The sequence below is a fragment of the Poecilia reticulata genome, linkage group LG6, assembly GCF_000633615.1.
Source record: "Poecilia reticulata strain Guanapo linkage group LG6, Guppy_female_1.0+MT, whole genome shotgun sequence".
Lineage (NCBI taxonomy): Eukaryota > Metazoa > Chordata > Actinopteri > Cyprinodontiformes > Poeciliidae > Poecilia > Poecilia reticulata.
This window is the reverse complement of record NC_024336.1, coordinates 26213757-26237057: the sequence shown is the minus strand read 5'-3', so window position 1 is coordinate 26237057 and position 23301 is coordinate 26213757. Positions and strand designations below refer to the sequence as shown.

Sequence of the window (23301 nt, the reverse complement as noted above, 5' to 3'; positions counted from 1 at the left end):
TATATATATGGATGGACAGACAGACAAATGGACTATTTTTTTAACATTCAGACCTGTAATCTATCAAGCAGAGATTCTGACAGGGAGTCCAGATTCAATTTCTGTTCCACAATCACCCTGGAAAATACGCAAATTGTATAATTCCCCCAGATTACACTGGAACCCTGTAAATCAGACTAGCGGCACAAAGCGTCCTCTGCCTCTTGATGGTTTGATCTGCAGCTCTCGTCCACGACTGCACAGACAGTTCTCAGCACAGGCATCGAAAAGGAGAAAAGCCAGAAGCGTCTGACAGCAGCAAGTAGCCACTTTAAAGCTGCTGATCTAACACCGATAAAAAGAAACGGACCAGATGTTTTACTTAGAAAGTACTTCACATAAAGGTCCTGATTACTTCTACACAAATGAACTCGAAACAGCTATTCAGATTGTTTATGACAGATGAAGGACTTTCCACAATAAAAAGATCAGAACTGCCGTTATTTATGTCTAATTTTCCGTTTGCCATCTATATAATCCTGTTATACACTGATTTTTAAAATTTTTTTATTAACTTATACCTGGCTTACTCCTAAATTACAAATCGAGATCAGTAAGTGTGCAGGATGACACTAAGACAGACAAAGTCATTTCAGCAGTACATCAGCTCACAGGAACGCTTGGACCGTTAAAATCAGACTTGCGTGCATGCAGACAACTGGTACTGGGCTTTATGGGATTCAGCTAAGGAAGGGCAAAGTGTGTACCAACACACACACACACACATATAGTGGCACTAACCTGCGAGTGCGGACTGGTACCATGGAGATAGGTTGATTGGTCTCAATAACAGGATTCTGTTTCTGTTTCTCGCTGCGTAACTGAAGAGGAATATAAACAGACATAAACACAGAGAACATTCTGTGCCGCAGCACCATCAATCAGATGGAGTTTATCTGAGCGGGTGATAATAGCTGCGGAGCTCGTTTGAAGGCAGACTTACAGCGTTCTGTTTCTTCTGCAGCTCCTCCAGGGTGTCCACGAGGTTCTCGTCTGCAACATCAAGAGGCGTTTGACCCTATAAGGAAATTGAGCCGTGTTTTATCAGCTGCAGCCGACGATAAAGCTTCAGCGGCTGATTTAGGAGTGAGCAAAGGTCATTTCGGTCGGCCTCACCACGTTGTTGACGGCGGCCATATCGCACATGTGGTCGGCGAGCAGGGTGCACACCTCCTCCTGTCCCCAGTGAGCCGCCGCATGCAGAGGCGTCCACCCGTCTATGTCCCTGCAGTCCACATCTACCCTACACTGCAACAGCACCCTGACAAGGTGAGGAAGAACAGGAGGAGGGGCAGACATGGCCATGAATACAAGACGAAACCAAAACAGGACAAAACGTCCGTCATTTGTCTTCTTACTTGAGGACTTCGATGTAACCTTTGGCTGCGGCGACGTGCAGAGCCGTAGCCTTGGTGTTGGGGTGAGGCGTCAGGGAGCCGCCTCCTTCCAGCAGCGCCGTGGCGTCCTGCAGCATGATCCTCTCCTCCTCCTTCCGGGCTTTATCCACATCTATCCCTGTGAGGCGGATGTGAACGACATGGGAATGACAAAATCGTTTTTGTTTTAAAAATATGCATTTAATTAAAACCGTTTCCAGAGTGAAACCATAAAACAGTCCAAAGGGAGATTCTTCTCATACTTTTTGGAATTCTCCAAGAAATTGTGACCATTTGAATTAGAGGTGAACAACATGTTTAGACCTCTCAGGTCTTCTGGTTTCTGGAACAAACGTCCAGAAAACTGTCAAGATGCTGAAAGACTGAGTTCCTATTTAGAGTTTCCTCTGATTAATAATAATAGGAACATTGATTGATATATTTTATGCATTTTTGCTTGGTGATTTTTATGATGGCATTAATGTTTATTGCTTATTTCACAATTGGTCACTGTATTATGTTTTGTTTAAGGTGTACCACTTTGAACTGCTTTGTTGCCGAGTCTTGATTTGACAATCTTCATTCCAATATCTATGGATGCGATACTCAATACCATATTTCAAGTGCCATGTATGTGAATTCTGCCAATCAATAGTACATATCTGGCACATTGAATAGACTTTAACAGATCTTGATGCATAACTTTGGTGGTTGAGATGCAAAAGTTCAAATAAGGGTGAATGTCATGAAGGAAAAAAAGTCTGAAAAATGTGGGTTAACTTTATTCAGTTTTAATGATATTCAGATGCTTTTCTGAATATCATTTATTCGTTTATATTAGTATATTTTTATTCATTTATGTGAACTATAACAAAACAAACCAAATTACTTTTGCTTAACTTGTGGCAAACTATTACTTCTTTAATTAACCTACATTTATCGTGAAAACACTTCAACACTGTTCAACTCATAACATTTGAGATGCAATGAAAACTTGGCTCGTGACCAGGATTGGTCAAAAAGTTTAAATGTAATCATTTTCCAGTTTCTGAGCATGCATGTTCATAGATTTTACTGAGGGAAGAACACGGAAAGGCACCTGTTCAAAAAATTAAGATAGAGGAAGATGTAGGAAGCCATTTAAGAAACAAGCTATTCTCTGAAATGTTAAAAAGTTTGATTTTTTTAGATTCCAAGGTTTGATTCTATGACATAACTAAACACTGAAAAGCTTCAAATAAAGCAATGGGAGTTAAAGGGATCTGTGATTATGATTCACAGTCACATCAATGACTCAGCAGGGAACCCTGGACGGCGATGTGTTTAATGAGCTCACCCTGTTTTTTGATTTCAGCTCTGAGAAGCCTCTCCATTACATCTTCGTTGGCCACATCCAGAGGGAGCTCTCCTTCGCTGTTGACAGCCCCAACGTTAGCACCGTGCTCTATCAGGTACCTTCAAAACAAAGAGATGGTCCGCAAGCAGTTAGAAAATAATTTCAATATATTAATCTATAATTTACACACTGAAAAAAATGTTGATCTGAAACAAATCACAGAGTCTGCAGTAGCCAGGATGGTGACGGTGAGGAGGACTCACTTGGTGATCTGGATGAAGCCGCAGGAAGCTGCAGCGTGCAGAGGAGTCCAGCCCTCATTGTCCCCTCTGTTGACGTCGCTCCCGTTCTCCACCAGAAACTGCACCATCTCTGCGTTTTCGTCGATGCACGCCTGACAGGGAGACAAACAAACACGTCAACGTCGCTGTGTTTGATTTGTTTAATAAAAGTCCTGACGCTGAGAACTCAAACGGATAATACAGATGTTTGTTTCAGAGGGTCTCCAACCCATTAAATATCTGTTTACGTTTTCAGTGAGAAAAAGTGGGAAACTCCAGACATTTCCAAAATCTATTAAACCCAACTAAAGCAGCAGAGCTAAAACAATGACCACACTGTATACTTGCTGTAATGGCTTTCTGCTAAGTGGGTTGCTAAAAGCCCTCAAGTAGTTTCTAAAACCGTCATTTTGTTCCGTGAATGAAACAGTGGATGTGTCTGGCAGCTTTTCCTGGGGAGAAGTTTATTAAAGATCCCATCGTGACCCAACCAAAGTCCCGAGATAAATCGCATGTGAATCTCATGGGATTATTTTATGCTTTTTGATATTTATGAATAAAATCGCAGCTTTACCTATTCTGAAACAAATTGCTTTGTATTTTTCTGTTAGAAGTTGCACAGTAAGACATAAATACAAAGGAAATACAAACGTGCCAAAAATGCTTGGAAAATTACTGACACCGTAATTCAAACAGATCGATGCGCTGAACTAGTTACAGTCCTGCGAAAAAGTATTTGCCAACATATACATTTATTTTTGCTTTCTATTACACTTAAATGCTTCAGAACGTCAAACCAATTTAGTATAAGACGAAGAGAACCTGTAAAATGTAATTTCCAGATATTGATTTTACTTATTGACGGAAAAAAAGAAAGCAATTGCTACCTTAAAAATGTAGTCAAGTCATTAACTTTGGTTCAGTTTTACACAGGATTTCTGATATAAGTGCATTTCTTAACCTTAAACATTTAAGCATGACAGAAAAAAAAACACAAGAAATTTACAAGTAGGAAATACTTTTACACCACTTTATAAACATTCCCATAAAATGAAATGAATCAGAAATGGTAGTTGTTTTCCCCACTTCTTTATGCATGAAGAAGACTCAGCTGAATATATTCATACATCTGGAAAACATGACAATCAAGCCAGACAGGATTCTTGATGCAAGAAGATAATGTGGATCATATTACTAAAGAGTACTTTAAGACTGTGGTTGTTACATTTTCCTTGCGCTTATCATGTGTTTTACTGTGCCCTTGTGTAGTCCAACATTTCTCTTCTTAAAACACGGTAGAAGAGAAGAAATGCATGACGAAAATGTGTCCAGTTGCAAAGTATAAAGGTCTTCTGTTCAACTAACTATATGCATTTCATTACGCGACTGTGTCCATCTTGTTTCAGGTGTTCGTAAAACATTTTATTTCTTGCTTTGCTATTGTGCAGATCATGGACCCTCTATGATGGGGTAGAGGGTAGTATTCAAAGTATTTTTAAATGTTGGTATTGCTTTGATTTTAGAAAAAAAAAGTGTGTACTTTTAACTGTGTACTCTGTAGTCCAATAGAAAAGAAACCTGAGAAAAATAGACTGAATAATTATTTACATTTATTTCACAACAGTTTTAAATTAAAGTTCAAAGTGATTATTTTTTTGATAAACAAAAATATGATGACTGTTCACTAAATGGGCAAATTACCTAATAGATATTTTGTTGAATTACCTGACTAGTAAATAATGAGTGTTTAAGGTGGAGTTGTGGTCAGAGATGACGAGTTGGAGAGTTTTTCCATCATTAACCGCTGATGACGTAAATGAGCAATAATGAAATATAATCTACCAGAGATCACATGACTTCCTCTGCACAGGTTATTGGATGCAGCGGCTGATCTGCGAGCCACACCTACATGCCGCACTGAATGCCTCACCAGGTGACAAATATTACACACCTTAGTTTCACACCATGTGATGTAAAAAACAAAACAAAAAAAAAACAGGATTCTTCTTCCACTGAACTGTGCTCTAACTTGCAGTACGGACTTGTTTACCCATAAAAAAAAAAAAAAAAAAAAAAAAAAAAAAAAACTCCAATGTAGTGCTTTTCCGTGGAACCGTTCCAATAAAACTGTCACAAACCTTTCCATTGTACGAACCTGCAGTAGCTGCCTCTTTTGTTGGCCAACTCGGGCATGCCTTTAGTCCACACAAGCATCACAATGATGATCGGTTTTGATGGAAAGAGGATATCTGAGACAGGGAGTTTCCTACAGAAGCAGCAGCTCTGGGCTGCTATGACCCAGTCCTGTCACAGAGTGGCTCCTTTCAGGTCCAATCCAATATTTACATGTGACATTTTCTCCTGCTTTAAGCAACTGAGTGCAAGTTTCTCTGTGCAGCACTGTGTATCCATTAGCAAGAAAATCAAGATTTGTTACTTCTTCTCACAGCGCTCCTCATGCATTTGCCAACTGAGAACACCTGAGGCAGATCTTGATTTTCCAAAAAAGGGGGCCCCTTACTTTGTTTTTTCTACCCGACTGATTGTATATGCATCCAAATGAATTGTAGTGACACAAAAAGTGGCAAACAGCTGAATAGAGAGACCAGATTAAGGCGTTTTAATGTTAGTCAGCTGTTTTTTTGTCTTAGCAATGAGTCAGAAATTGGCACTGCAAAAGGGTTCAACCAGCCCCAGGAACAAGAACTCTGTCGTCATGTAGAAATAAAAACATAGATGAGACAGCCTACATGCGGTGCCTTGCAAAAATATTCACTCCCCTTCACCTTTTTCCTGTTTTTCACCTCAAAATAAAATATACTGCAAGAATTTAAAGACACCTCATCACAATAACGTCCACTAGTTGGTAAATTAATTGATGAGAAAGAGTATGAGACCTGTAAACTAGGGCTGCAACTAAATTGTTTTAGCAATTGATTTTTCTGTCAATTATTCTTACAATTAATTGGATTTAAAAAATGGCATATTCTTCAGATTTTTCCATTTAACGACTATTATTGGAAATACATAAAAAACACAAATAAAAAAAATCAAATTCCTTTTAACATTTTATTAGCTGAACTGAAATAAGAAAGTATCCCTTTAGCGTATGCTTGATCATTTGAAGCAAAAAAATAAAAAACACTAACAACAAAGTGTTAACCTTAGCCCTTTCTGTTCACTGTCTTTTGGGGTTTATAAGTTAATAAAATGACAGCAATAGGTGCTCAATATAAGTCGGTTTTTTTTTACAAAGTTTGAACCAGGTGAAGTAAAAATTAAACAACCTGAGGAGTTCTGGGTAGATTTTTTTATCGTTAAGGCGAAATGTATATATTTTTGCAGTTTTCTCTAAATTACTGCTTTGAAGATCTTGTTCTTTCAACAACTGGCCTTTTCTGATCATTTATACTCTAGTTAAACTATCACTAAATAAGTTGACGATTGTTTCAATAATTGATTTATCACGATTAATACAATTAATCTGGCCTTTACGGACCAGTGGAAGGAAGAAATGTGCTGCTGAGAGAAAGCCCATGAAAATCTGTGAAGGAATAACACTTCACATCATCCCGATTGTGAAACATGGTGGTGGCAGCATCATGCTGTGGGGAAACTTTTCTTCAGCAAAAACAGTGAAGCTGGTCAAAGCTGAATGGAACAAAATTGTTCACAATCTAAGACTGAGCAGGAGCTTCACAATGATTGATGAGAAAAGATAGCATTTTTTTCCTTTATAAGAAACATATTTATAATGTCATTACGAAAATAAGTCTGTTTGTCACAATCACACATTTTACTGAACGATAAATTGTCCCAGAAATTATCGCAATAAACAATAGCATTGGGTTTTTGAGCTCATTTTCAAATGATATATTGATATTTGCACGATAATGCAAGTGCAAGAGACTAATAAACACTAATTTTGCACAGAACAGCCAACACTGGAACTGGAAGTTATTTTAAATATCCAAAATAAAAGACAACAACCAAAAACGATGAATAAGGATCAACTTATTTCACTTGTTGACTGATCCTTGTAGCGCTGACCACACAGGAAGTTGTGACCGCTCCGGTCTCTAGGAGAAGCCTTCGCACCCCACAGATGCATTCTCAAAGTTTTCTAAGCCCATACATAGGCTGCTCTGCTTAAAAATAGCTTGACATCACAAAGCAAAACAAAAACAGCGAAGACACGAGGATGCCGTTAGCCTTGCAAATGTTCACTCATGAACAAGTGACATTTTGATCTTCTCCCAGCCTCAGATGAGAAGTTAAGAGATCTCAAAGGTCATGACAATTAATCACCATGACAACAGAAATGCCCGCAGTAAGTTTGAACATGATAGATATAGAAGTCAAGACGTTTAAATGGAAGCCACACATATCAACCGGTGGGCTGAGAAAAGAATAGGGAATCGTCTTCTGGGGACATTTTTTCTGGCAGTTGCTGCCGAGAAACCTCCTCCTTCTCTTTATTTATTTGGATGTGGATAACAGAATTTGCCAACCTGAAGTAAATGCCGTCACATCAACATCAGTAATTATAACTCCTCAAACTGAGTGGAGAGTAATGAGAGTGTTTACATGATGCTAAAGCCTCACACAGAGCCGTTCCCCTCCAGGAGTGACTTAAGCTACCTAAGAGGCTTTGCTTTTGGTCTAAATCAACTAATCGCAAAGCCGCTACAGGCCTTCCTTCGTTCCTCGCAATATGAGACAATTAGCGGGAAACCAGGTTGGGGGTGGGGGGGGATCAAAATGTGCTTGTTGTAAGAAAAGAAGATGACGCTTGCAAGCGGTGCCAAAAAGCTTTATTCACCCACTACTGAGGGATGTGTGTCTGTTTGGTGGGAGTGGTATCCGAACAAGTAGCTGAATGAAAGAACAGAGGGCACTTCTTGCCCCTCTGAAGGCTTCAGAGGTGAGCGCAGACCCTCCAAGCGGAGTCTTTCTCCAAGTCATCAAGTGACTCATTGTGGAAATCGCCTTTGACAGCAGCAGCTTGTGCTGTTTGAGGAATGTTTTCCATTTCTTCATCTGAAATCCCCGAAGTCTCTTCCACAGGGAACTGGCAGAGAGGGAGGAGGAAGAGAAAGAGCGCGCAAGGCAGTCGGAGGAGGAGGAGGAGAAAGACGGTGTTGTGGAGAAAGTCTTTGGTTGGTGAGGATGGAAAGTTTGGAAAGAGTAGGCCTATATTTGATTCAAGTTGCCAGGCAACAGATGAGCAACAGGGGAGGAACGGGATGGGGGGATGGATAAAAACCTCACTTGGGTACCACATGGGGATCAAACTAAAACAGGAACGCTTCACAAAACTTTTATCTTGGGGTTACTACCACTTCCTTAAATATAATACCCAATAGAGCGTCGCCCTCCCCATAACAAACACACATCAGCATTTTCGGCCAGTGTAAAAACAAACTTCTGGTTCTTCTTTGTGTTTATTTGAGTCAGAGATCACATTTCATTAAATGGTGTGAAGGAGAACCAACATTTGACAAATAATGACTCTGAAGCATTCAAGTTGCATTTAAATTAAAAGAGGATTCCACGTTGCATGGGCCAGAATTTGACTCTGGTGACCCTCAAGTCACACAAGCTGAAGAAAACAGAGGAGATGAACTTTGACTCTTACAAGTTTAGTTATTTCTATCTAAATTGTATCAAGCATTTTGGGGCAAACATGGGAGTATTGATTTCATTGTGTGTCTTCTGGCTTGGTTCACTGTCATCAGGTGAGGCCAAGTTTGGATTTGAAAATCATCTCAGCGGAACACAAACAGTGAGCTTGGAAGCTTGTCTTTGGGAACAAATAATGACTTACAACAAAACAAAGGCGAAAAAAATCCAAAAACTAAACAAAAAACAAAAACTATAGGTAAAAAACTATAATAAGCTTAATTGCGTTCACAAAAAAGTCCCACTGGAGCGTTTGCAGCTCTTTTGCGAGCCTCAAATATGGGGGGAAGAAAAACAATGTTTACATCTTCTTAAATATCACATATGACACTCGCTGGCTTCGTCTTCAGCTTGCGTAATGAGACGACGACGTGTTTGACACCCTGTGTTATAAATGAAGAGGAAATGCAGCATCACAGAAGGTTTGTGTGACAGTGATGATGTCCAGAATGCAGCCCACTGATGACACTGAAGTAGAAAGGAGGGAGGGTCTCTGAAGTTGAAGACGGAAGACAGAAACATCTCTAAGAGCAGTAATCCTCGGTCAGTGGATGAGAAAAACAATATATAGCTAGCTTAATTCCCTCGTCACACAATACATGTTTTCCTGAAGATCATGGCACGTCTACTGCTCCTATAAAAACCATCAATACCCTTAAAAAAGCCCTTGATAAAAAAAACAGTGCCATCTTTCTATGCAACTGGATTCCTCAAACGCCTCTGATACCAGTTTTGTTTTTAAACAAGCAGTTGGAGGGTTTGCAAATTAGCTTGAAGACAGAACCAAGATGGTTCAGATATAACGAGCCAAACTGGCAAAAGGGGTTCCACAAGGCTTCATTCTTAGTCCATTATTGTTGTCCATCTAAAAACAACCTAGACTAAACTATTTTGCAAATAAGTTGTATGATCTCAATGGAACAAATCTAGTAAAAATAAATACAATAAAATAATATACATGCTGAATCTATGAACTGCAACTTTTGAAATAATTTCCTACCCCTCCTGCTGTAGTTTTAGTTTTTCTACACCAGGACCTGTTTGTTCACTAGATTATTACAATATATCACTACACAGGGAGTGTCTGCCTCAGCCTTGCTAGACTGCGTCTATAAAAAAAGAATGTCATCCCAGCAACATTGATATGACCTCATTTTACTGTGTGGTATAAAACAACAACAACAACAAAAAAAACAAAGCAAGAAGTATTGAACTAACCAAGGGAAAAAAATAAGGTGGACGTGTCAAGCTAAAGTAAAGAAACTGTGACAATCCACACACAGGCCAGAAATTCTGCCTAAACCTCCCTGAACAAATCCAAGCATTCCGATGAAGCTGCAGAACCTGCTGCGGTAAATGTTAAGCAAACGTTTACTTTGCTTCCTAGAAAGCAACACATTTCACCTAACGAGCTAGATAACCTGAACGCCTCATTCTGTGAGGCTCATTAACGGATCAACGTCGCGGTTAGTTTAGAGACAATCGAACGCCTGCAAAAAAAAAGACACATTTTGTGTCCTGATACCAGACAGAAAGGTAAAAACTGCCCACCTGGTGAAGCGCTGTCAGCCCGTCAACGTTGGCGTGGTTGATGTCAGCTCCTTGTCGGAGTAGCGCCGCCACCTCCTCCCGGTCGCCGGCGGAGCAGGCGGCCATAAACACGGCTCCCTGCGCGAACTGCACTTTCGCCCGCCGCGTCCCAGAACCGCCCGTGGTTTTCCGAGTCTCCGACCCCGTCTGTTCCGTTTCCGAGCCCAGCCATCGCTGGAGCTGATCCTGCCGTCGCTGTTTGGCAGCTTCGGACCGGGAATGGTCAGTGGCCGCCATCTTCCCCCTGGTGTGTCCCCGGACAGATTCAGCTCATGGTACGAGGAGGAGAAGCAGCGGAGTGCGGTGTTTAGATCGAGCCTTCTCACTCACTGCCCGAGCTGCGCCACCTGGTGGACGACCTCTACAATTGAAACCGCAAACTTCGCTGGGAACTTAAGCGGCAGCCCCCTGGTGCCTTCAGGGTTGGCTCGGAATTTACTTACTGCAACACAAATTGGCTTCAAATTCGCTGCTTCAGCTTCAGCACTTAACAAAATGTTTTTTAACGACACCTAGCCACCTTTGAGCCCATTTAATACTAAATCTAAAATAATTAGAATGGACACACTTTCATCTCATTTTCTATAAAACACTGCAAAATGTCGCAGTTGGTAGCACTTTTGCCTTGTTGCAAGGCAAAAGTGCTTGAGTCCTGGGCTCAAATCCCATCCTGGGCTCTTTCTGCATGGTGTTCACATGCGGGGGTTCTCTCTAGGTACTCCAGCTTCCTCACAGCCCAAAACCATGACTGTTAAATTTAATGGTCTCTCTGAAATGCTCTTAGATGCGTGTGTGCATAGTTGTGCTTTTCTGTGTGGCCTTGTGATTGGCGACATGTCCAGATTCCAGGGTGTGCATGCATGTCTAGGACTCTCCATGTATTCTGGCTGCCTCCTACAGTCCACGGCATAACAGTTTGGTCTAAATTGCCCTTAGAAGTGAGCAAGGATGGACAGATGTTGCTACTGTTAAAGTCACATCAAAATAATAACTTTTTTCTTACACAAAATATGACAACAAAGATAATTATTAAAACAAAAACTTCAGAAGTGAAAAAGGTGAAACACCTAAAAAAGTACTTTGCAAAATGTATGCTTCGTGCTAAATTGCATGTTAATATGTGGTTTATAATGGAGGAATGATAAATGTAGTTTAACTTTCTTTTAACTGACTGAATTGCTAGAAACCCACAAATATCTAGTGTTGCAATCCAAACCTACAGTGGTTTTAGAGGTCAGGGGAATAAACCCGAGTCTAAATTTGGTGCATGAAAAACTACTTTTTCCTGTTTTCCTTTTTTACTACTTGACATTTTTGTAATTTTCTACTTCATTGCCATTACAGTTACAAACACAGTTTATGCCAATCCTAAACCACAAACAGTGAAAAGTCCTCTGTAGTTTATAATTAAACTTGGATGATTTGCAGCATATGCCTACTGCTGCTCCTGTTTGTCTTGTCATAAGAAGGACGTTTTATCTGTTGTTGTTTAACAGAGTTATAGTTATCATGGGGATTACCAGTTTATTTTATGATCACAAACTCTAAACATGATGACACCTGGTGACAAATTCAGCACATTACATTGAGTTGGAAAAAAACATATAAGCTTTTAGCAAATCAAATGTTCTTATAGCTCGATTAAAACGAAACACACTGTACATGAAGAGTACTTAAAGAGCTTGGTTACTTAATAAGTAGAATATGAGAAGTACAGAAACAAATGATTGACACTGAACAAAATACAAAACATATTTTAAAATAATTAACTAAAGTAAGAAGCAGTGAAAAAAAAGAACAATAAAAAATCACAAAAAGTATGATTGGAAATATACATGACCACTACAGTACGTTCATGTACTGCATACACATCAATTTGTTTTAGCCATTTACATTAGTACATTTATAAAAAACAAAGTAAGCTTTCTTTAAACATAGTGCATTGGAAATTGCATCACACAAATGGAGTAACTGCTTCTAACAAACCAACTCTAATGTTTTCCGTTATCTCCAGTGCTTCCTGTGAGCCAAAAGTAATTGCAGGCAGGAAAATGCTGCTTCACTTTGTGGCTGACTGCCTTCCACTAAAACCATCAACACATTTTTTTTTTTTTTTACTGTGCTAAATCTTTGTAACATCCTGTAATTCAAGTTTGTGCATGACTGACTAACTGTGCAAATTTTAAGTGTGCTTCCATTGATGTAATACTCCATGAATGCCTGAATCTAATGGCTTATTTCTGACTCAGGCATCGGTCCAAAATCGTCGAACACCCTGTAAGCGTGCCTGTGCTTTAAAAAACTATTTATGGTTCTTGAAGTTTTGTAGATTTTTGCCACGCCTTACACCTCGCTGTAGTTTTTGGAATTTTAAGTAGAAAATGAAACAGTCTTCCATAAGTGAAAGAAAATGGATGCATGGCTTTTGAGATTATTTACAATTAAATATCTGAAAAGTGTGGCATGCCGCATGCATTTGGAAAGAAAAAAACAAAAACAAAACAACAACAAAAAACACTGTGTGGCAGAGAACTAACACTGCCAATAACCCTGAACACATCATCCAGACAGTGAAACATTGCAGTAACAGGATGTGGAGATGCTTCTATTCCACCAGGATAAGAAAGCAGGTCATAAGTTGTAAAACTGGGCTATCCTTGAAGAAAACATGTTAGAGGATGTGTTAGACCTGAAACTGGAACATATTTATGTATTGGAAAGGCCCAGTCAAAGTCCAGGCCTAAATTTGGTTGGGAAGTTGAGGGAAGACTTGCTTTTCACGTTCCCTTTCCATTCATTCTGACTGAGGTTGACGAATGGGTGAAAATGTCAGTCTCTCAATATCTAACGCTGTTAGAGACGTATCACGAAACGCTTCCAGGTGTACATACAGTGAGACGTGGCTCCAGCAGGGCTGACTACAAACACATGCTATTCTCGTATTTTTGATTGGAGATAAAAAGTGAAAAACATTCATTTTTCTTCCATTTCACAGGTATGCACTTTGTGTTGGTGTAAACTTAAGGGATGTATGAATTCTTTTCCAAAGTACTTACACAAAGCAGCTGACTGCATTTCAAATGCAATATCAACATCGCCACTTTAACATATCTTAGTGTTTAGCCCTAGTTTTGCTTTTCACTCTTCCTGGATCAGGATTGTGATCACAGCTGAAGCCTACCAAAAGCTCTTAGATCTGCTCAGAGGTTTAGCAGGTTTGCCACCTTGAGGATTATTAAAATAACCTTTGCATTCTGCAAAGTCTTGCTGGAAAAAGCTGGCCACGCGGCTGGTCTCTGGTGGGATCCGACCGGTTTTGAAGGAGCCTTGCAGGTCCATGTCGATGCAGAGAACCCCAGACAGCAACCGGTTCTTGTACCGGTCGAACACGTCCTGCATTGAAGAGCCGCTGCTGTTCATCCAGGCAGGAAAGAGGTTGCTGGAGCTGGGCTTGGATGGGAGGTACCTGTAATGGTGCAGCTCCAGGTGGCAGAACAGCCTATTAGAAAAGATTGCAAATGAAAAATCAGCTCAAATGATTGTAAATAAATACAAAAGAAAATATATTATTATAACTACATGTTGAGAAAAGGTTCGTGCTGAGCTAAGTTTATTCACAAAGTGCCATGTTTTGCTTTTCAGCAAAAAAAAAAAAAAAAACTACACAGAAACTCTGAACTCCTTTGGATTACCTCTTTAAAGGAGCATAGTTTTGCAAGATTTATTTTAACATACAACTAAAATAGTATGTTTACTGTCTAAATCTAATGTAGTGACGGCAGGATGTGCAAAAACGCAACTATTTCTCATTCGGTGTCGGCGTGATTGTTGACATACTTTGAGTTCCTGCCACCCTCAAACGGCTAAAATGATATGCTTCTGCAAACCCTGCAAAGCTGAAATCCTGCCAAGATCAAATGCTGCCGAGAGCAGCCTCTGTCAGTCAGGTGTGTACAGACATGCCTGACATGTTACGCAACATTAGGCTGCGACTGTAACCGAGTCTGTTTCATGAAGTACCTGGCAGACACGTGCTGCGAGAAGTTTCTGGAAGCCTGATGCAGAAGACGCTGCAGGATTTTCACTATCTGCTCTCGGATCCAGCCCACATCCTCCTGCACATCTGGAAGCCACTCCAGAAGCCTGCACATGGAAGACATCATCATCAGTCGGCGCACAGCGTAAGCATCCCCAGGAACGGCGATAAACATTGCCCTCAACTATCAAAATGGTGCACCTGGTGAAGTCTTGAAGTAAAGTTAAGTTAAGAGACCTGGTGATGAAGAGATGCCATTTTTGTGCAGTCCTCACTGTTCATGGTTTCAGGAAAAGTTCAGGTCTTCATCCAACCACGTTTGTGCCAGTTCCAATTGTTTTAAACATAGCAATTGCGAAGATGAGTTTAAATATGGACAAATGTATGGAATTAACATTTTTCTTTTAGCCTTTATCACCTTAACACACATTTGCAAATTGAGAATGAGATATTTGGCTGTCTTTTTCATTGTGAGGTGAGAGAAAAGGGCAACTGTATCAGAGGAATAGTAACTCAGGGATTACTAATTGATAAGTTCATAAAAACTGTGAAATTATAAAAAAAAAAAAAAAAAGAAAAAAAAGAAGAATAAAGTAATATTGCTATTGGTGCCAATAACTGTTGCAGCTGTGACAATGAAAAAGCACATTTCAGTTAATAGTTGTATTTTTCTTAGTGTTCAGTGTGATATTAAGCCTCTACATTACAAGAAGGAAGTTAATCTTGCAGCCTTTTACCAATTTTCATAAGGGGTGAAAATAATGACCACACAAAAAGTGGATGAAATAAACTTCAAATCTTTCAAACTTCAAAGCCGTTTCAATACTTTAAAAACGTTGTTTCCTGAAAAATGGCTTCTGTTACGAAACATATAAGCAGACACGTACAACACTATCAGAAACAGTGGGAATGGGGGTGTGATGTGATGAAGTCACACATCACCTGAGAGTCAAGGACACGGCAGACTCCAGAGGCAGAGTGTAGGGGAGCATCAGGGCTGATGCCATCCTGAAAGGGAGCAGGTTGCCCAGAGACTGCACCAGGCTCCTCCTCTCCAGGCAGGCCTCCAGTAGAGCTGCAGGGGGCGCCAAACACGCAGAAGTTAAAGAATTTCACATGACTCGTAAGTTATATTCACGTTTAGTGAATATAATTTTCCAACGTTGTTAACTTTGGGGCTTTAATTTTGCATCTGAAACATTCTTTTCTCAAGGTGGATGGATAACACAAATTAATTTTAAAAAATAAATAAATACTTGGGTGCCTAATTGGATGAATTTCTTGTGAATTTTCTTCATTTCACACCAGCTTAAGTATATTCATACACAAGTCCCAGCTTGACCTCACGTCTTCTTGGCAGAACCGGTATAGATCACTCTTTGCAGAGACTTTTAAGCATAGCCTACACATTTTTAGCAGCATTTACGATAGCTTTGTTTTGGATGGAACGATTATAAAACTTAAAGTTGACGTACAAAACCAGTTTTGATATGTATATGGGATTCTTGTCCAGTTGGAACCTCTACAGAAAATACAATGTTTTTCCATCTACAAAGACATGTATAACAAAGTGCTGGAAAGAGCTAATTTGTTCATTAGAAAAAAATTGACATGCGCTTAATAAGAAGTATATTAAGTACCACAATAAGCAAGCAAACAAAAACGTTCAGGGTCAGCAGTCGGATACATAAACTTTACTGGAAATGTGTTTTTGCAATGGCTGCAATAAAAACTTAAAAAAGGACTCGAGAACATGTTTAAGAATTGCTTTAAACCTTAAAAAAGTCAGATGTTAATGAAGAGAAGAACAAAACAAAACAAAACAAAGGCTGCTGAAGACTTTCACACAAACTGTAAATAGATCTAATAAAAATGGTACACTGTCAGGTTGAGTGAAATCTTACCTTTGTGCACGGCAGGTGGAAGGTACTCGATGATATGCTCGTCTAGTGAGGAGCTGGCATGAAGCTCAACTTTTGCCTCCACCTGTGGCTTCTCTTCTGCCTTGTTGTTTTTCTCAGCCCTCTCTTCATCACAAGCCTTATGTTCTTCTCTGTTGGCCAGCAAAGGTCTGTCTGTTTGAGGCCCAGTGTAACTAAGCAATCCTGAGTTTCACACAAAACAGGAGATATAAGCCTTACTGATTCATCAATCTATTCTATACGAAAATATAATATCTCTGCTAAATGTGCTTTTTTAAACAACCAAATATAAATGTCACCCCCTTGTGTGTACTTAAATAACTGTGGTGAGTAATTCGAGCTTATCACAAGAAAACACAAGCCGATTGATTTGCTGACATGGTAGCAGGAAGCATGAGTTCTGATAATGTATCAGGACCGACACGCTGTGTACAACATAAACGTTCGTGATCAAGAGACAAAATCAAGAAATCAATAATGCTGGTTTGTAACCAGATTTACTCAAAGGAGCTTAGAGGCTTTTCGCAGAATAAAGCAAGTCTTACCGTTTCTCTTTAAAAAGTGCAGAGCGTCTTTGTATCCCTGCTTGCACATTCCCTTCATGACCTGCATTCAAACACACATTTATGTTTATCTTTTATGTGTCAAAGCAGCCCAGTGTCATCACTCCATCTTGCATGCTGTTGTTTGTGGGTTTTAAGGTACTAAACGTTACCTTTTGTAATGTTTGTAAAATGTTTAAATTGTTGAGGCGATTGACTTGAATTTTGTGTTTTGATTTTGTTTGTGTCTTCAGATATTTCATTATGTCTTTTCATTGTAACGTTTGCAAAAGTATGACTTTATTGTGGTGTGTGGTGTGTGTGGAACCCAGGAGGAATAGCCTCTACTATTTTAGAGGCTAGTTGGGATTCTTAAATAAACACAATAAATAAATTTATAGAAATCTCAAAGTGCTACAATCAGTAAAACAATTAAACAGCAACGACTACGGACCATAAAACACAGATCAAAACATCAAAAGATTAGAACAGTGGTCCCCAAACTACGGTCCGCGCCTCCACATTTGGTCCGGCCCCTGAACACACGTGTTTGTTATAAACGCCGCATTCTTTGAAGCAATGCCTGTAAGTAGCAGCTTATACTTCAAAACGAGCCTTTATGTTAACATATGAGGAATTCCTATGTTAAAGTTACTTTCCCTCAATGGAATATATACTAGTCAGTCCCAGTGACCATTTCACTAACGGTTTTTGCCCATGTGCTTTCTTTCTGGGTAAAAATCAATCGAGAAACGCAGCCCCCCTTCCCCCCCCTGTCAACAATTTCCGGCAACGCAGGTGATAAACGTGTAACACTTTTTCTTTTTCCACCAGAGAAGGAAAAAGTTATGTGGCCCTCACAGAAAAACGTTTTGGGACCACTGGATTAGAACAAGACACATTAATTAAAAGAAAATCATAAAAAAGGCTTTTCTCCAACTGCTTTGCACTTGCACGATCACAAATATCGAAGGTTTAGCATGACAAAATGTGGAAAAGCTCTAAGGGTACGAACGTTTTACTAGAGAAAGGCCTACCATTGGATTTGGTGGGAAAAGCGCCCTAGAGACTCTGTATAGGTTGGTGAGGGTGAACTGGATGCTTGTGTTGGTGAAACGCAGCTCGTGGATGTTGGTGGAAGTGTCTCGAGGGCAGATGTCGCTCTCTCCGGAAAAGGGGGAGACGGTGATGGTGTTCTTCAGCTCATACTGCGGCAGGTTGTCGGAGATTCCCCCGTCAACATATCGCTGAGCGGGAAAAAGATGAACAGCAGCAGAGCAAACAGAGTCAGATCAATGAATGCACAACGTTTCCACAAACAGAACTGATGGGGGGATTCATCTGCAGTGCAGGAAATAAACAGGATGCGATAATAGTGAGATCATATCCTGTGTATTGATAAGGGCAGGTTTTTATCAAAGGTTATGAAATGTCAAAGCTGCAAAACCAGACTTTTAAAAGAAATCAATCAAGTAAACTATAGATATAAATTCTCCCCTACAGAACAACAGCTTAAGCTTTCTATTTGTTTGCTATTTTTGTTATTGATCTTGATTAGAATTTTAAAAAATTCACAGGGTTCCATGCAAACAACATGCCTTTAGCGACGTCACATGAGGCACAAAGCAATTGATCATAGCTGTTGATTTATTATTATTATTATTATTATTATTATTATTATTATTATTATTAGTATTATTATTATTATTATTATTAACCTCTTCATTCTCATGTTTTTGAGCAAATCTTTTCTTCTGGCGTGTACTCTTGTTTGTATTCTGCAGAGCTGCATTTAAGAACTGGAACCAAGCATGAGAATAAATTTATCGTTGTCATCACAGCATATCCTAGAAAGTTTTTTAAGAGTCAAAATTTGGCACAGACACATAGAGTTGGATCATTTACCACTCTAAATCTGTCAGAATTTGTCAAAAGTTGCTTGTTAACTATAATTTACGCCAATGCCAGCAGATTAGCTGATCCCAACCATATACACACAAATCCGGTTTTTTTCTTCAGGGTGTTTATCAAAATTTTAGCTTTCTGTGAAATCCTGCAGTGCCAACCCATACATTATTGCACAACTATTGTTTTTTATCGTCAGTGTACATTTGTGAGAAGAAAAACTAAACCACTGGTAAGCCTCTTTACACACACAGAAATTGTGTGTGTGTAAAGAGACTGTGACATCAGGATTTAAGTCACAAGAGGGCACTAAGTAAACATCAAATCACATGTGAGGCCACCTGGTCACATTTTGGCTCTGCCACTCTCTACGTTTTACCTTAATCCAAACACAGACACACATACACAGACACACATACACACACACACACACACTACACACACACGCACGCACGCACGCACGCACGCACGCACACACTCTCTCATACAGTGTTACACTCTGAAAAACCAGTCACAAAGTTCACAGTGGGAGGGCGGTACTGCCAGTGATATTTCTCAGAATAAGCCTTTGCACTAGAAACATGCCGAACAAAACAGAAAAGAGGAAAAAGAAGACTTTCCAACCTCCCTCCTGAGAGTAAAATTTCAGACAAACACTAACGCTAGTGGAATTTTATAACCACTGTTTACACACACGTCCATTAGGAACAAACACATTCTGAAGGAGTGGAGGGCCCCAGTGGGTACGGTGACAGAAAAAGAGAATGTGCCAAAAGCAACAAGGACAAAACAGAATGAAATAAAACACTTTGAGTTAGAAAAAAGACAGACTGTTCTTACATCATATCAGAAAAATCAGTTTTAATGTAAATCTCCCCAAATCACAGAGTTAAATTCAACTCAATCAGTCTGAAAACAGAAGAATGGCAACAACAGGAAAAGGAACAGAGAATTTACTCACCACTCCTTGAAGTGTGGGAGGAATGAGGCCACAATACACGGGGATGTAGGCACTGCAGACACATGCCTAATAAAAAAAAAAAATTGTAAGTTAGATACTTGAGCCCTTTTTGGAGTGAATTTGTATGGGCAGAGTAAGAGTATGAGAATTAGAGGAACTTCACTTGTTTCACTCCAGAAAAGTGAGAATAGGCAACCCTGGAAGTAGCAGTAAAAGGTATCTAGTCTTTATATTATTTAGTATATACCTGAATCAGCTCCTCCTTATTGTTGAAGTGAGACACCAGGACGTTTTCTCCATCTGCCACCCGGGTCAGAGAGATTCCCAGTCGCCCGTTGGCTCGGTGGGGGCTGTCGGCGGGCAGAGTGCGCCTCAGGACCTGACGTACAATCTTCACCAGGTTAAAGGTGGGATGCATGGGTCCAAGGAGCCGCTTCCTTGCCTCTTTGGCGACTTCAATTATGCTCGCCCCAGCATCTCCTGCAGTTAATTACAGGACCGGAGGGTCACAATCATGTGGATCACAACCAAACATCAGGGTTAGACACTTTTGTGGGTGTAAACTATTAGACTGGAGTAAAGTATTTGAAATTATATAAATAAGCATCTTTGTACAGCTTTACAAAGAATTCGATGTAAATGTAGCACCCAATATGTATTATTCTGAGATGATCTAAACGACATGCCAAATTGGATTCTCTTTATGTATTCATCTGGGTTCATGGGAATTACTGAGCAGAACCTGGAGATAGAAAAAGCTAAAAATAACAACCTCCCAGAATGAATAAATAAATAACAACAATTAGCATTGTTTTTACACTGAATAGTTAATATATAGACACTAAGATAATTTTTAGATACAGTTATTTAGGTGAGCTATTTCATAAAAAAAAAAACTCATCAGAAAAAACTAATCATTTTGTTTGATATTACTTTAACAAAACATAAAACCCAATCAGGTTCAAGTTCATCCCATTAGTATGAACAAAGTTACGCTAAGTTAAATGTTTTTAAGTTTTCCTCTTTTCTAAAGAGGGCTGAATTTAATTTGAGACAGTTTCAGTCTGAGCTGTACCAACTCAGTTCAAGAGAGGAAACTTGTTACCATACTTAATATATTAAATTAAAAATAAGAGAGTTTATTTTGATACCTTACCATTACATTAAGTTACTTGCATTTTTTATTATATTTATTTTACTTTAGAGATACTAAAAATGCTACATCCACTTGCTGAGGTAAATGCTATAGTTTTATGGTCTCAATCTAACTCATATTATTGTTCATGTCAACTTGAACAGCCTAAGTTAAAAATATAATGTTGGGTTAAGGTAGACAATGTACTTTTTAATTACTATTTTGGTTTTGTTAACAGCCTGACTTTCACAGAAAATAACTGTTGTAAAAGATTTATAGTTTACAGTGCATCGAAAAAAAAAAAAAGAAAACTTATTTGAACGTGTAAGCAAACTTTACTACTGTTCTTGCTTGCTTTTCTTTGTATATAACTTTGTTCATTCTTTTATTACACTATGTTCAATAAAGTCAGACTCTACTCAACTCAAATAACCCCCCCCCAAATCTTTATTCTTAAGACACTTATGATGATTTAAGGTGAGAAGAAGAAAGATTTTATTTGAGCTGAAACTAAAAGTAACATTAAAATAGGTTAAACTGGATGCCATAGTCTCGCCATCCTTTGCAGGTGCACACAGGCAGCAACCGGTACATACCAAGACACACTCCAGTGACCAAGGCAGTGGCGGTGAGGGCCCCAGCAGAGGCTCCGTAGATGTGTCTGGCGTTCTGCACCAGGAAAGGAGCCTGCTCCAGCAGACAGCTGGCCACACCGATGTGGTAGATCCCCAGGAAGCCGCAGCCTGCGAAGGAGATGCTCCAGGGCGAGTCTAACGGGAACATGCTTGTCCAGAGCTGTGCCCGGGAACGCAGAAGTTTAACTTTGAATTTAAACGTTACCCTTCACGAAACAGCTTTACACGTTTCTTTTGTAATAGCAGACGCTTAAATTTTTAAGCATTCCCCTTTCGCATGACGTACTTAAAGTACTAAATCTTTACCTGTTAGTTTTGTTATTGCACAGCAGATGTCCTCAGCTAACGGTTAAAAAAAATGAATATAGTTTAGAAAGCAACACGCAAATCCCTTAACACTGAAAGTTCTTAACAGCTTTTAAATAAGCTAGATCGGAGGAAATGAATAAATACGTAGTAAACTTTGGGCGATTGTTATTATTTCACATGCTCTGTTTGCGTAATCAAGAGGGAGGATACAGGATGAACAACTTGACCAATCACATTTTAGCCGGAAAGGAACCTTGACCAATGAGAATTGAACAAAGCTACATTTAAACCAATCATAGCTTTCATCGCTGAGTGGCTGATGAAGTCAGTTTGCGGTCAGTTTTTTCTGTCATTGTCAAAAGTTATTTCCCTAGGCGGAACTCCACGTTTTGTTTTGTTCAATGTTTATGTTCCTAACTTAAAAAAAAAAAAAAAAAAAAAAAMAACAATTCAGAGACCAGAGGTCTTATTTTGAGTTTGTTTCACAAGGTGTACTGATTTCTGGAACCCTCTGTTTACATGACAATCGCTGAAAACCACAAAGCTCCATATGAAGCTTTTCATTTCAGTGCCTGTATATTTCATAAGGGATCTGTAACTTTAACATTTCCTGTTATTAAAAATATTGGATGTTTTTAACAAAAGGAAAGTTGAAACCCCAAATATTTGGTATAGAAAGTGCACTGTGGAATATCTCTGACTGATCACTTCCTTGAATAAGCTGAATAAGCTTGAATAAGCTGTTGAATAAACAAAACAACAACAAAAAAAAAAAAAAAACAGTCCATGTTGAGAAAGGTCCAGATTAACACATCCTATTGTGAAAGCAGGAAGTGCTACTTTCCCTGAGTTTATAGATTTCTATTCTAAAAAGATACCACTGTCTGAATGAGCAGTAATGATTAAATGCAGGGGGAGTCTATAAATGTCAGAGACAATTCCCCAAACATCGGATATTAATATGTCAATCCGGATATTAATATTAACATATTACTATATTAATGTCCAATGTTTGGGGAATTTTCTCTCTCATTTATAATATTATAATTATCTCATGAGATATATTATAAATGCTCCTAGTGGCGGGGCCAGACTGGGCGGCTTTCCACCCAATTCTAGTTTTGCAGATTCCCATTTAATATCGGAGGAAAATTGTAAATTATCACAAGTTGTAATAATAAGAGAAATCTACATATTCAGTGGAAGTAGATGTTGATGCAGTAGATTTCCAGGAAACATAGTTGAGGCTCACAAACTAAAAATAAAAACCCAAGACAAACAAACAAACAAACAAACCACATGTAGCTGAAATGATCAACAAAGATATTTGACAGCTGAATGGTATTCCTGAAAATGCTTCCAATGTTTTTATTGTTTCTGATTTTTCTTATTTCCACGTTTTGAGAAAGCAATCTTGATTACATAACCTTAAATGATAATAATAATAACAATAAAAAAGCTGTTTTTTGGGGTGAAAGGACAAACTACACCCAGTGCTTGACTGCTTTTACAGAATGGTCTGCTTAGTAACTTTAAGTCAGTTTATTATTTA

The 23301-nt window shown here is 39.1% G+C and overlaps 2 protein-coding genes across 5 annotated transcripts in view; both read right to left on the bottom strand.

Annotated features, from left to right (window-relative positions):
* The window catches only part of LOC103466502 (protein phosphatase 1 regulatory subunit 12A), a 22539-nt gene extending 11878 nt beyond the window's left edge, over nt 1-10661 (bottom strand). For 2 of the 3 annotated variants that reach the window (XM_008412104.2, XM_008412108.2), the window contains exons 1-7: nt 10266-10660; nt 3015-3145; nt 2752-2870; nt 1398-1554; nt 1156-1300; nt 983-1057; nt 781-860 (exon numbers count right to left, since the gene is read on the bottom strand). In XM_008412104.2, the coding sequence (XP_008410326.1) occupies nt 781-860; nt 983-1057; nt 1156-1300; nt 1398-1554; nt 2752-2870; nt 3015-3145; nt 10266-10541 (983 nt within the window). In that variant the 5' untranslated portion in view covers nt 10542-10660. Of the gene's footprint in view, nt 1-780; nt 861-982; nt 1058-1155; nt 1301-1397; nt 1555-2751; nt 2871-3014; nt 3146-10265 lie in introns of all 3 variants that reach the window. The other variant, XM_008412107.2, reaches the window with a different exon arrangement.
* A 1147-nt stretch (nt 10662-11808) lies between these two features.
* pnpla2 (patatin-like phospholipase domain containing 2) lies at nt 11809-21901 on the bottom strand. 2 transcript variants are annotated; one of them, XR_001776736.1, is made up of 10 exons: nt 21402-21901; nt 19918-20150; nt 19671-19736; nt 17842-18051; nt 16808-16868; nt 16245-16445; nt 15283-15415; nt 14325-14447; nt 13192-13803; nt 11809-13154 (listed from the first exon to the last, which is right to left on the bottom strand). XR_001776736.1 is itself a non-coding variant. In XM_017305513.1 (10 exons), exons 2-10 carry the CDS (start codon nt 21586-21588, stop codon nt 13482-13484), a joined length of 1536 nt encoding a protein of 511 aa, XP_017161002.1. In that variant the 5' UTR covers nt 21589-21600; nt 21747-21901; the 3' UTR covers nt 11809-13481. The 2 variants fall into 2 exon arrangements, 1 of the variants encoding a protein (XP_017161002.1); XM_017305513.1 differs by having other exon boundaries at nt 11809-13803; nt 21402-21600; nt 21747-21901.
* Between the last annotated feature and the right edge of the window lie 1400 nt (nt 21902-23301).